General features: G+C 35.5%; 1 protein-coding gene across 4 annotated transcripts in view; it reads right to left on the reverse strand.

The window, feature by feature from the left end:
- The window catches only part of ANKRD12 (ankyrin repeat domain 12), a 140,935-nt gene that overhangs the window by 35,724 nt on the left and 90,882 nt on the right, over nucleotides 1-14,329 (reverse strand). For all 4 annotated transcript variants that reach the window (XM_054587368.1, XM_054587367.1, XM_054587366.1 and 1 more), the window contains one exon: nucleotides 5,682-5,829. In XM_054587368.1, the coding sequence (XP_054443343.1) occupies nucleotides 5,682-5,829 (148 nt within the window). The remainder of the gene's footprint in view (nucleotides 1-5,681; nucleotides 5,830-14,329) is intronic.

A 14,329-nucleotide genomic window follows, 5' to 3' on the forward strand; every position in this document is an offset into this window, starting at 1 on the left:
GTTAATACCTTCATTTTCTTAATGGGCTGTATCCCCAGTGCATAAATAATGCCTAACACATACTAGGTGCTCAAAAATAGTTGCTAGATAATTGAACTGAAGGAAAAAAGAAGAGGAATCTAGGATGACAACCAAGCACATGATATATATGTAGTTATTGATGTTACCATTAATTGAGAAAGAAAAAACAAGAGGAATTTAAATGGAGAAAAAAGAAGTTCCACTCAAGTACACTGATTTCTGTGGGAATTATAAATGCTAATAGCCATAGAACAGCTAAATATATAGGTTTAAAGCTTAAGAGGAAGGTATGGAATAAAGAGATATTTGGAAGGCTTCACCATGTAGATGGCAGATAGAACTGTAGGTGTGGATGGACTTTAGTTGGAAGAATATGTGGTATGAAAAGAGGGTCCAGAAAGTGAAATCTTCGGAAAAACCAACACCGAGGAATATGGGAAAGGAATGAGGAAGAAATGAAGATGAGATTCTAGAAGGGAACTGAGAAGAAACAGCCTGGGAAGCTAAATAAAAACTAGAGAATTATGTCCCAGGAACAGAGACAGAAGAATTTTTTAGGAAGAAAGAATCAGAAAGAATTTTAGGAAGAAAGTGGTCAACACGGTCAAATGCTACACAGACTGAAAAGACAATTAAGGGATCTGGAGGGTAACAGATCACATTAGATATAATAATGTTTGTAAACACAGATTCCATAGAGTGCACTTTAAGTGCATTATAATGCACTTTAAGGTTAGTTGTGAAGGGAAGGGCATATGGGACTAAATACACAGGAATGAAAAAGGAAAGAGAAGATTCTGAGTCTTATATATTTATGTGCACAAAAATATTATCACATGACTGTGTCCAACTCCCTTCCCTCCACTCAAATCATCCCCTTCTCTGCTCATCACCCCCAGCCCTATATATGTCTTATTAGGAGCTTGGTATACATGCTTCCAGATTTTATCTATGCTTATAAAATTTTACACAAATACATGTATTTATATGAACATACATACTGGTTTTTAAAATACTGTTCATTTTATAAAAATGACATTCTATGATTATTCATCTTGATCTTCTAACTCAACAGTATCTTATGAAAATCTTTCCAAGAAACTGGTACAGCATTAAGATATTTTTTTCATAGCTGTACAACAGTACATGGTGTGGCTACATACCTTAATTATGTAACCAATCCCCTATGTGACCATATAGTTATGCTTTTACCACTCAAAACAGCGCTATAATAAACACTGCATATTCCCAGAAGTGTGACTGCTAGATCAAGGTATCTTCAAAAATGTTTTTATAATAAACTTTGAACTTACACATATGTAGACAGAATGTTATACTGAACCCCCATGTATCCATTACTCAGCTCCAAGAGCCACCAATCTCTGGTCAAGCCACACTCTCTATTCATCCTACTCCTGAATCATTTCGAAGTACATCCCATTCATATTTTTTAATCAAGAAATATTTTATTATGTATCTTCAAAAGATAAGAGCTCTTGTATTTGGCTAGATGTTTGTTGTCATATTGTTTTTTAAAAAGACTGTAATTTTTGAAGTAGTCCCCCAGAAGTATAAGTTACCTATTAAGTATATACTTAATTTTTTTAGTTTTGCCTATTTTTAAAAGTTTGAGATGACTCTTAATGTATTTTAATTTTTTTTCTACAGGTTCTTCTTTTTCCATTTCCATACAGTTTATCTCTTGAAAAACCCAAAGCCATTTGGGTTTCCTACAGTCTAGATTTTGCTTGTTTTGGTTCAGCATGTTCCTCTGACCTTGGTATTTCCTAAAAATGCCAGCTGGATCCTAAGGACTAAAGAGTGGTAGTATATTCTTCATTAGGAAGCACGCAATGCTTTTTTTCCTTCTCTCTTTTTGAAAGTTAATGTTAGCAACTATTGATGCTGAATGCTTACTAACTAATGGGATTGCAAAATGGTCAATTGTTTTTTTCACTTTTTTACCTGCATTAATCTTATTAAAAAAACACCTCTCACATATAATGAGGTTACCCTGTTGTAGAATTCGTGTAAGGAAAGTAAGATAAATGATTTTTTTTCTTTTTCTGTCTAATTTTTTAAGATAAATTGATTCTCTGATAGCTTAATTAAAAAAATTATCACCATTGACAAATTATCACCACTGACCCAAGAGTTTAAACATATTTAATGGGTTTCAAATCTTTGTAATTAATAGCCTTACTGAAGCTCAAACTATGCTATCTTTGGCTAGTGGGAAATGGGTCTAAGCTGTCTCTTAAGGCCTTTTGACAAAAATTAGTCTTTGATAGCTTCGTTGAAATCCACAGTGACAAGGTGTTCTAGGCTCATCTTATATATTTTCTGTCCCAGACTTAGAATCAGCATTTTTTCTAAGAAGCCTTGGTTTTCTTTTAGTAGAAAATATATCGAGATTATAATCTGGGTACTAGGAATGATTACTGCTACTGTTTTGGTCACTGCTTTCAGATCTTTCAAAAGACAAAGCAAGGCAATTTTATTTACTTGTATATATTTTAAATTTCATTTGAAAGTAATTTTAAACTCATAAAAATTAGAATTAAAACTACTAAAATTATATATCCTTTATCCAGTTCATCTATTGTTAACGATTTAGGTTCTTGCTTTATAATTTGCTTTTCTCTCTCTATATACATGTGCATTTATTTTCTTTCTGAACTATATGAGGGTAAATTACATCATCATGGCTCTTTATATACTTCAGTGAGTATTTCCTAAGAGATAAGGATATTCTCTTTTCACCACAGTACAACTGTCGTCTTCAAAATTTACAATGATACAACACTAATTTACCATCATTTATTATTATTCCTTGTTATTTACAATCATTTTCCCCCTCCAGTATAGGAACCAGTCTAAGAGCAGGTATTGCCTTTAATTTATTATCTCTTTAGATAGTCTGGAACATTTCTACTGCCTTTATTAGTTTTTCACAACACTGGCATTTCTTAATCTTTCACAGTTTTTAGAAAGAAAAAGAAAAGAGCATTCTTCATGATTACGCGTTCTCAGACAGAATGCTAAAAAAGTGATGTATTCTTTTCATGATATTAGATCTGAAGGCACATGATGTGTATTTGTCTCTCCTTTGATGTTAATTTTGATCACAGTTCAGGAGCTGCTGAATTTCTCTATTATAAAAACCTCTGGTTTTTATCCTTTCCTCTTTTGTAATGTGCAAAGGCAATGTAAATATCCTATTCGTCATCAAAAAAATTCCCCCTAGACTTACCAGCTATTAGTGATAGCCTTTATTTACCACAAAGGGTATAAATGATCAGGTAGGGTCAAGAACTGACCAAGAAGGGGAAGCATAAGAAATTTTCTGGAGCAAAAGAGATAGTCTATATCTTGGTAAGGATGAGGCTGAATTATGTAGGTCTATAAACTTCCCAAAACTCACAGAATGTTTTATTAAATACATAACTGTTAATTTCACAAGTATAAATATTACCTAAAAAGGTCATACACAAAAATTGAATCTAGTTAATGAAATTCATGCTCAAGTACTTAGAGAAGTCTGTAAATTATTTTGAAATGCATCAAAAAATATGACAAATTGGTGGGCAGAGAGACATAATTAAAGAAATAGGGCAAAAAGTTAACAACTGTATAATGTTGGTGGGTACAGGGTGTTCACTGTACAGTTCTTTGAACTTTGCAGTATGCTTGAACTGTCATAATAAAACACTGGATTTTAATGCTTATGCAACAAAGGACATCATCAGCAAAATAAAAAGACAATCTACTGAATGGGAGAAAATATCTGCAAATCATACATATTCAAAGGGATTAATATCTAAAATATATAAAGAATTCAAACAACGCGACAGCAAACAATTCAAATGAAAAATGGGCAGAGGATTTCAATGATTGAGAGGCAGAGAATCTCAGTGAGATATTTTTCCAAAGAGGACATACAGATGGCCATAAAGGTACATGAAAAGATACTCTATACATAATTAATCATCAGGGAAATGCAAATCAAAACTACAATCAGATATCATCTCACACTTGTTAGAATGGTTATTATCAAAAGGACTAGAAATAACAAATGTTGGCAAGAACGTGGGAAAAAAAAGAAACCTTAAGCACTGGGTTGGAATGTGACCTGCCACTAAGGAAAACAGTATAAGGGTTCCTCAAAATAAAAAATAAAAACAAAACTATCATATGATTCAGCAATTCTACTTTTGGATATTTATCTGAAAACAAAACTAATTAAAAAAGATATAGCCCCTGCCCCCATGCTCAGTACAACCTAAGTATCCATCGATGAATGAATGGATAAAGATGATGTAGTATATATACACAACAGAACATTACTTAGCCAAAAAAAAGGTAAAATTTTGCCATCTGCAAAAGCATGGATGGACCTAGAGGATATTATGCTAAGTGAAATAAATCAGACAGAGAAACACAAATACTGTATAATCTAACTTATATGTGAAATCTAAAAACAAAAACCAAGCTTACAGTTAAAGGGAACAGACTGGTGATTGCTAGAGCTGAAAGTGGTGGGAGTGGGCAAAACAGGTGAAGGGTATCAAAGGTATAAACTTAGATATAAAATGTTATGGGAAAGTAATCTACAGCATGGTTAATACAGTTAATACTGTATTGCATATTTAAAGGTTACTGAGAGAATAGATCTTAAAAGTCTTCATCATAAGACCTATACATAATGATGGATGTTAACTAGACTCATTGTGGTGATCATTTCACAACGTATACAAATATAGAATCATTATGCTGTATATCTGAGGCTAATAATCTTGTATGTCAACTGTACCTCAATTAAGAAAAAAAGAGTACAGATGTTCTAGACTATAAAACTTTTTTGCCTCTAAACTATAGATGCTGTTCTACTGCCTTCTGGCAATGACTGAGATTAAATGAGTTATAGTTTGATTTTCATTCCCTTACATATAACAATATAATATTAATATTATTTGTTTCTAGGAATTGTTTAAGATTTTTTTGAGATATGGTCCATTGTAAGATTTACTAAATTCTTTTCATTGATTTTTACCTTAAACATGGTGAATCCTAATCTATACACAAAAGATTTTCTTCAATACAAGGAAGTTTTTCTAAGTCAAACTGTAAATGTTCGTTCTCTCTCTCTCTCTCTCTCTGCCCCTCTCCCTCCTTCCCTCCCTCCCTAATTCTGACTATGCCAAAGGTTTTCTGAAATATTCTTTTGGTGCCTTCCTTTTAAAAATTGTGTTTGTAACGTTGTGCCCCTACCTTGCAACAATTACCAGAGTTCAATGATACCTAAATGATAAAAATAAAAATGCAAAGATGATTCATTAATGCCAGGAAAAGACAGGAAGGTTTTATAAATGAATGAAAGTAAGTCAGAATAACAGTAGTGGTAGCTATTAATGGGGACAAGTTCTGCAATGGGGCTTGAATGTAACAGCAATTTATAGGGAAAAAAAAAATCATGAAAATAGGGCAATGGCATCATGACTCCATTTATACAGAGGATATGGTTACTAAATTCACCATTCTTACTAGATAGCTAGCATTATTCTAAGGTACTCAAACATTTTATGTATCATGAAGTAGAAGTAGAATGTTCTACTAAACATGTCAAACAAACAGCTGAATATAAATGATCTGAAACAAACCTGTGTAACTTTCATCATCATCAGATAAAGGCACCTCTCTTTTTAGCAGTAATTCCAACTCCTCTGTTTCTGCTACATCCACTGGACGCTCTCCGTGTTTATTAGCTTGAAATGGATTTCCACCATGACGAAGTAACAGTTTCACTATCTGCAACATTAAACAGTAGGAAGATTTAGGCCCTTGAGAAACTGTACCATTTCAACCATTCTCTTGATAACAAACATCCTCCTGCTTCATCTATACTCTGCCACCATTCTTTATGGTATCTCTTCTAAGTCATGATTACTGCCTTCAAGTTCCATTTTCATTGTCCTCATCCACCTGATAATCTTACCTACTTTCAAAGGAATTTCCTCCTTGAAATTTAAGATAGGTTATTTTATCACTAAATCTCATCAGTTTCTTCCCTTTTCATCATACATTCTAACAATTTATTGAGAACCTATTAACAAGCACTGCTCCAAGTTCTGCAAATCAATGAAGAAGAATAACAAGTTCCCTGGACTCGTAAAATGTATACAGTTGACTGTTGAACAATGTAAAAGTTAGGAGTGCGAACCCCTTGAGCAGCTGACAATCCATGTATAAATTCAGACTCCCTCAAAACTTGACTACTAATCATCTACTGTTGACCTTATCGTTAACAGTCAATTAACACATACTTTGTATATTATATACTCTATACAATAAAGTAAGCTAGAGAAAAAAACTTTTAATAAGAAAATCATTAAGGATCAGTCAAGATGGCAGCACAGGTAAATGCAGTACTTTCATCCTCCCACAACCACATCAAAATCACAACCAAACTACAGAACCACCATCATTCAGAACTGTCTAAAATCTAGCTGAATGGAACAAGTCCTACAACTAAGGACTTAAAAAAGCCATCACACTGAGACTCGTAGAAGAGGCAGAGACGCAGAATGGACTGGTACTACACCCACATGTGGCAGATTAAAACTGGAGAAATATCAGGGCTGTGGAGGTCTCCACTTAAAAGTCCCATACCAGGCTCCCCAGCTCAGGGTTCCAGTGCCAGAAAGAGAAGTCCCCATAAGTGCTGGCAGTAAAAACCAGTGAATATTGTGACTGAGTGAGACAGAGGGCTACAGGAACCCAGGCATTTTGTCTTAAAGGGCCCACACAGGGACTGATTTTTACTCGGACTTACTCTCTCATAGCTCCAGTGATGGGGCAGCAGCTCAAAAGACACCAGGGACATATGGGGAAGAACTAAATTGTCTGGCATCATGGTGAGATGCTGGAGAAGGGGCAGCTTTCTCCCCGACAGAAGTATTGGCAGAGCCATTGTTCCTTTTCTGAGACTCCCCCATGAGAGCTGGCAGGCGGGTGCCATATCTGAGTCTCAATCAACCTGGATCACTGTTCACCTTGTCCTAGTGATACCTTGAGACCTTGCCCCCCCACCATATTTGTGGGCCTACCCATGCTGTTACAAGTGGCTTTGCCATACCAATGACCTGTCTTGGCTCATGCTTCAGACTTTCTTAAAATCTCTCAAACAAGCAGCATCTGCCCTCAGGGAACCCTGTATTTCTGAGTGACCTCAGGCTCAGCACTAGCAGTAGCTAGCTTGATTTGCAGCTTGGCCTCTCCCAGGCTCCCCAAGGTCAGGACAAGCACCAGCCATCTGCAGATCTCTTTGTAGCTCATGCAAAATGGCCTTGGGCAGAACATACACAGCAGCAATTGACCTTGGCTTGCTCCTCCAGGGAGGCCCCAGAGCCAGTATACCTGGTGGACAGCTTCAAACCATGTCAAAACACCACCCAACCACCCCTATAAGAGATATACTCAAGGGCCCTAGCTAGTGTGCCTCAAGTTGGTTGAGTGTTATCCTGTGAATCAAAAGGTTGAGGGTCCAATTCCTGGTCAGGCAGCTGACCTTGGACATGCCAAATCAACAAGGCTCAATTACATAAGGATGGCATACACAGTCCACATGGTGGCAAGGGGGCAGACCTGGAGTGACATTTCAGGTGAATGGGGGGAGGCTGTGCCACTGAACCCTACAGGATAGCTACTACATTAGCCTACACTACCAAACTTGTGAGATGTAGCAGCTTTAGCTACTATGTCAAATGAGAAGACCAAAAAAAAAAAAAAAAGGTCCAAATGAAAAAACAGAACAAATGTCCATGTCCAGAAAAAAAACTAGGCACAATGAAGACAGCAATCTACTAGATGCAAAGTTCAAAACATTGGTTATAAGTCTGCTCAGTGAACTTAATGTAAGAGTAAAGGAAGTCAGTGAGAACTTCAACAGTATAAAAAAGGACATGAAAACCATAAAAAAGAAAGAGTCAGAAATGAGGCATACACTAACTGAAATAATGAATTTACAGAGAATCAAAAGTAGAGTAGTTGAAACCAAGAATCAAACCAAAGATTTGTAATAGGAAACAAAAAACACCCAGTTCAGAACAACAAAAAGAAAAAGAATCCACAAAAATGAAGATAGTGTAAGGAGCTTCTGGGATAACTTCAAACACATCACATTCACACTGCGGGGTGGGGGGTACCGGAAAGGAGAGGGAGAGTAAGAAACTGAAAACCTATTTGAAAAAATAATGATGGAAAACTTCCCTACATGATGAAAGAAACAGACATACAAGTAGAGGAAATGCAGAGAGTCTCAAACAAGATGAAGCAAAAGAGGCTGACACCAAGGCCAGAAGTTAAAGACAAACAGAATCTTAAAAGCAGGAAAAGAAAGGCATTTGGTTACCTACAAGGGAGCTCATGTAAGAGTGGCAGCTGATTTCTCAACAGAAACTATGAAAGCCAAAGGACTGACAAGAAATATTCAAAGTGATGTACAGCAAGAACCTGCAATCATATTACTCTACATTACACAGCAAAGATATGGATTACAATAGAAAGACATATAAAGTGCCTTCAAGACAAGAAAAAGCTAAAGGAGTTCATCACCACTAAACCAGTATTACATAAGATATTAAAGGGTCTTCCTTAAGAAGGGAAAAAAAGAATAAAATGGCAATAAATATATATTTATCAACAACTGAATCTAAAAACAAAATAAATGAGCAAGCATAACAGAAACAGACTCATAGATAGAGAACACTTTGTCAGTTGCCAGATGGGAGGGGGACTGGTGGGATGGGTGGAAAAGGTGAAGGGATTAAGAACAAACTAGTAGTTACAGAATAGTCATGGGGATGTAAAATACAGCATGGAATATTGTCTGTAATATTTTAATAACTACGTATGACTTCAGATGGGTACAAGATTTATTAGGATGATCACATAGTAAGTTATGTATCTAATCACTGGGGTGTACACCTGAAACAAACAGAAAATTGAAAGTCAATTGTAATAGAAAAATAAGCAATGATTAAGAAAAAAAGAAAATCGTAAGGATAATGCCACTTACTATATTATTTTTTAAAAATCTGTGTGTGTGCTAGGTGACACTGGTAGATCAAACCCATGTTATTCAAGGTTCAACTCTATTCTAGAGGGCATGTCAAAAGAAGTATTTCCCTTCTGCCTCAGGGTGATAGTATTATCAATGCTCTTTTCTTTTCCCCATCTCTCAGGAATTTAAACTATCATAAACTGACATGGATTTACTTAGAACTAATGTAACTTAAATTTCAAGGCCCCTCATTTTCATAATCCCCTTACAAGGCCTTATATCTAACTTTGTATTCATTACTTTGAAATTGTTCTGAAGATATCCTCTCCCCTCCCACCAAATTATGTAAGCTTTGGGCTCCATAAAACCAGAATCTGCCCAGTTAGTCATCATTTCTTTTGTGTGTTACTCTTTAGCCTCTTCCTTTATATATTTTCAACCTCTTTTTGATGGGTTCCCTTCTAGAAGCCAATATTTCCAGTTCATGTTTATTTCACCTTAAAAAAATGGCAATAAAGGAAACACAGATAAAACAAAAACAACTGTTCAAACCTAAATTCTCATCCTCTTTATTTCCTTTACAGTCATGCTCTTTGATAATCTCACCCACTCTGTTTGAATGTGGTAACAGTTACACAATCTGTTCATTAATTTTCATTCTCTTGCTCTCTCTCAACACTCTTTCTGAGAGGCAAACCCAAATATCCAAATGCTCATTGGATACATTCAACTGAATATAATTGTATTTCAATACAGTATCTGAAGCCAATAGGTCCCAGAGTTCACTAAACTTGCACCCTCTATCTCTCATCAATTTCCATTCTCAGTGATAGGCACCTGTAACTGAAGCCAGAAAGCTGAGAGTCATCATTGCCTCTTATTTTTCACTCATAAGTGGTCAAGTGTTGTTATTTACACTCCCTTACCATCTCTTCTTGTTTTCCATTGACATTACTGTGTTCTATCACACTATATGTAAATCTATATTATAGTAATATTAACATATTTATCACCCTATTCTAGACCATAAACTTCATGCTGGATCAAGTCTTTGTCTCTGCATTCCCAACAAATAACTGTGGTGTTTTCTAGTACTTAGAAAATACAGCATACCTTCTTTTATTACATGTTGCTTTATCCTGCTTCGCTGATAGTTGTTTTTTTTTTTAGAAATTGAAGGACCGTGGCAACCCTGACTCAAGCAAGTCTATTGGTGCTATTTTTTCAAAAACATTTGCTCACTTTGTGTCTGTGTTACATTTTGGTAATTCTCACAATATTTCAAACTTTCTCATCATTATTATATTTGTTATAATGATCTGTGACCAGTGCTTTTTGATGTTATGATTAATCATTTTGGGGAGCCACAAACCATGCCCAATAAGATAGTGAACTTAACTGATAAATGTTGTATGTGTTCTGACTGCTTTCTCTCCCTCTCCTCAGACCTCCCTATTCCTTGAGACACAATAATATTGAAATTAGGCTAATTAATATTCCTACAATCCTCTAAGCGTTCAAATTAAGAGTTGCACATCTTTCACGTTAAATTGAAAGCTAGAAATCAAGTTTAGTGAGGAAGGCATGTAGAAAACCCAGAAGCAAGCAAGCTACCCCTCTTGGGTCAAATGGTTAGCCAAGTTGTGAACACACAAAAAAGAAAAAGTTCTTGAAGGAAATCAAAATGCTACCCCAGTGAATACACAAATGATAAGAAAGTGAAACAGCATCATTACTGACATGAAGAAGACTTCAGTGGTCTGAATAGGCAATCAAACTAGCCACTACATTTCCTTAAGCCAAAACCTAATTCAGAGAAGGGCCCTAAATCTATTCAGTTCTTGAAGGCTGAGAGGTGAGGAAGCTACAAAAGATACTTATCTTCATATACTTAATTAACATACTGTGGACAAAAAAAGGGGGGTTCTATGGAAAGTAACCTCAGAGAGTGATATGATCATAAATTCCTAACAGGGCAGATCATGGCGGGTAGTCACATCCTGGGCATATAACATTCACTAAAAGGCTTATCTCTGCCTTAAGCAAGCACAGGTCCATTGTTTCTGTGCAACTAGGTCAACACACCTTTGAAATAACCCCCTTCTGGACTGCTCCTTCTAAAGAAAACACATAATCTTACCTATCCCATAATCCAATCTTCCTTCCTTCCTTAACTTCAAATATATAAAAGCAACTGCAAACTGTTATTCTCAAAAATATTTTTATTAGTCTGTTGAGATCTTGCTCTCAGGTGTATTCTATCTGACTCAAATAAACTCTTAAAATAATTTTCTATATGTCTGGAAGGTTTTTTTTTATGCCAGTTAACAGCTTGCTACTTCCTTTTCAGTTTTTAGGCACTGTCTATTGTCTTACAATGGAAGATGTGAATTCCAATCTCTTTCATTAATTCCCATCCTCTCCTCTCCTATACAAATATACTTCCCTTCCTTCTCCCTTTCCAATATTTTATACTGGAAGTTACAATAATTTTGTGTGTTTATGACTAATATAACTGTTGAGCCAAGTAGTACACTATGGACTAAATTTCCATTCTTACACAACTTTATTTTCACCTAGAGTTAAATATCTTGATTTTTTATTTGTTCTGTTTTCTGCATAATCACCTTTAATTCATCCTATATTCAGCTACAAGTATAGATCTCTTCAATTCAATATACATACTATGACTTTGTGTTAGAGACTCCTTTCTTATCTAAGCCTCCTAACTTGCAGTAAAGTGGAGTGGTTGCTCTCTAGATTTGTTCCCCAGTTGTCATATTGGCATCTTCCTTTATCCTATCATCCCAGAAACACACTTCCCTCAATTATGTATTGGATTCTTTAGATCCTATCTTCTTTCTTGGTTCACTCTCCCATTTTGGTGAAATCACAAACTCCAGGAGATTCCTTAGAGAGTACATATTTTGAGATTTTTACCTGCCACAAAATATATTTATTCTAACTTCACCTGATTAGTACTTAGTCTGAATACAGAACAATTTTCCCTGCAATTTTAAAGGCATCAATCCACTATCTTCCAGCTTATAGTGTTACTGAAAATCTGATGCCATTATAATTTGTTATCTTCATGTGCAATTTACCTTTTCTCTTTGTAAGCTGAGGAGAGTATTTGCCCCCATTGCTCTGAAATTCCAACAAATATATCTTGGTCTTGGTCTTTTTGCATCCATTGTGCTGAGGACCCTTGTTCCTTCTCTTCTGGAAAAGTTTCTGGTTTTATTTGATAATGCCCTCTCTATGTTTTCACTGTTCTGTCTTCTAAGAAAAAACAATCTCCTGAATTTATTTTCTTTTTCCTCATTTCCCCTCCTCCATCTTTGTCTTTTTATTTTTTAGTTTCTGAGAGAGTTCATCAATTTTACGTTTAATTCTCAATACTCCATTTTTAATTTCTGCTATCATATATTAATTTTTAAGAGCTTTATGAAAAAAGAATTCACTGTTCTTGTTTAAACCCACAGAGGTTGTGGTCAAAAACATTACAGTGTAGGTCACGTGTGTTCGAGAGATGCATTCATTACTAGTATATCCTGAAATGTGAAAAAAATTAAAAACACTACAAATTTGCATTTATTATATTTATATAATAAAATACACAATTTTTACATTTATTTTCAGTTAACAACCTAGAAATTATTAAACAAAGAAATATAAAAACAGATAGAATAAAAATTTTTCTTTTCAAATAACAGAAACATGGATATTGCAAAAAATATAACCAAAAAATGTCCTTTACATCAATTAATCAGTCTTCAATAGCTGGCTTTGCAAAATGTTTGTAATAGTCATTGTAAACAGTATTAATATGCTCAAGGCATAAGTACTTTTCACAACACTTGGAAAAACATTTTGAGAAGCAACTAGTTTTGGATGCCTACCACCTTACACATCTTTTTCTGCTTGTTGAGGGAGCCATTTCAACAGTAAATGAAAAGAAAACAAAACAAAAAAACCACACAACACTGACTTCAATGTTAGTAAAGACAAACAACAACAACTACTACTACTACTATACTGCCCTGGCTTGTATGGCTCAGTGGCTTGAGTGCCAGCCTGTGAAACAAGGGTTTGCTGGTTTGATTCCCAATCAGGGCACATTCCTTGGTTGTGGGCTGGGCCCCTGCTTGGGTGTATGTAAGAGGCTGATGTTTCTCACACTGATGTTTCTCACTCTTTTTCCCTCCCTTCCTCTCTCTCTAAAAATAAATAAATAAAATCTTTTAAAAAACAAAAGATAAAACTATACCAACGCTGACTTCAGAGTTTGCAGTATCTGTTAGATACAACTTACTATCGAATATTACAAACCATTACGTACCAAACTGATGGCTTTAAGCTATGGCTTAACATTAGTCACATAAAAATGTGCAGTTAGTCATAACCTTGAACCTATGCATCTGATATATGTAACAATATTTAAGAAAAGATGGTTCTTGTTTCATGGCTATAGTAAACTTTCTTACCTCTTTGGGGAAGTTAACTGGTTGTTTGTTTATTTTGTAAGTTCCACCTTGTATTATGCCTTACAAATTCCTACTATTCTGCTTGTTTTTGTCTTTTCCTTCCTTATTAGACTTCTCTTAAATGTCAGATGATCACTGGCTGTTCACATTTAAAAGTAAGGCAATAAAAGGCATACTGGAAGGTTTACAGACATGGGCAGAATTTGTTGAGAGATGGATTTCATGCCAGTGTGATATGACTGTACCATTTCAACAGACTTCCACCCACCCCCTTTTGTCTAGTTCAATTTCCTGTGGAGCAATATTTCAACTCATGTCTAAAACAATAAGCTTTACTGTCAGCATTCTGGTTGCTGAAAGAAGGCTGGCTCTTACCTAATTAACATACACTTAATCCTTACTCTCAGCTGCTGTGGTGTATCAGTCCAGAATATATGATTCTTATTTGCCAGGAAATAAACCTTCAATCATCTGCCAGGATGGGAGAGGTGAAATCACCTGGCTTTGCAAGGTTAGGAAGGGGATATGAGGGTCAAAAGGACTCAGATCCTTTTTCCCATTAGTCCCCTAATACCCCTCTCCCCTCTGCAATCACCACACTGTTGTCCATGTCCTTAAGTCCTTTTTCATTTTTGCTCAATCCCTCCATCCCCTAACACCCCTCCAACCCACACCCCCGAACAGGCACTTCCAGAAGTACCTAGTATCATCAATTCCAAGGCTTTAGTTTTTCTATGATTCTATGATGGAATGGCTTTGG

The sequence above is a fragment of the Pteronotus mesoamericanus genome, unplaced genomic scaffold (genome assembly GCF_021234165.1).
Source record: "Pteronotus mesoamericanus isolate MK-2021 breed Mesoamerican mustached bat unplaced genomic scaffold, CSHL_Meso_final scaffold_118, whole genome shotgun sequence".
Lineage (NCBI taxonomy): Eukaryota > Metazoa > Chordata > Mammalia > Chiroptera > Mormoopidae > Pteronotus > Pteronotus mesoamericanus.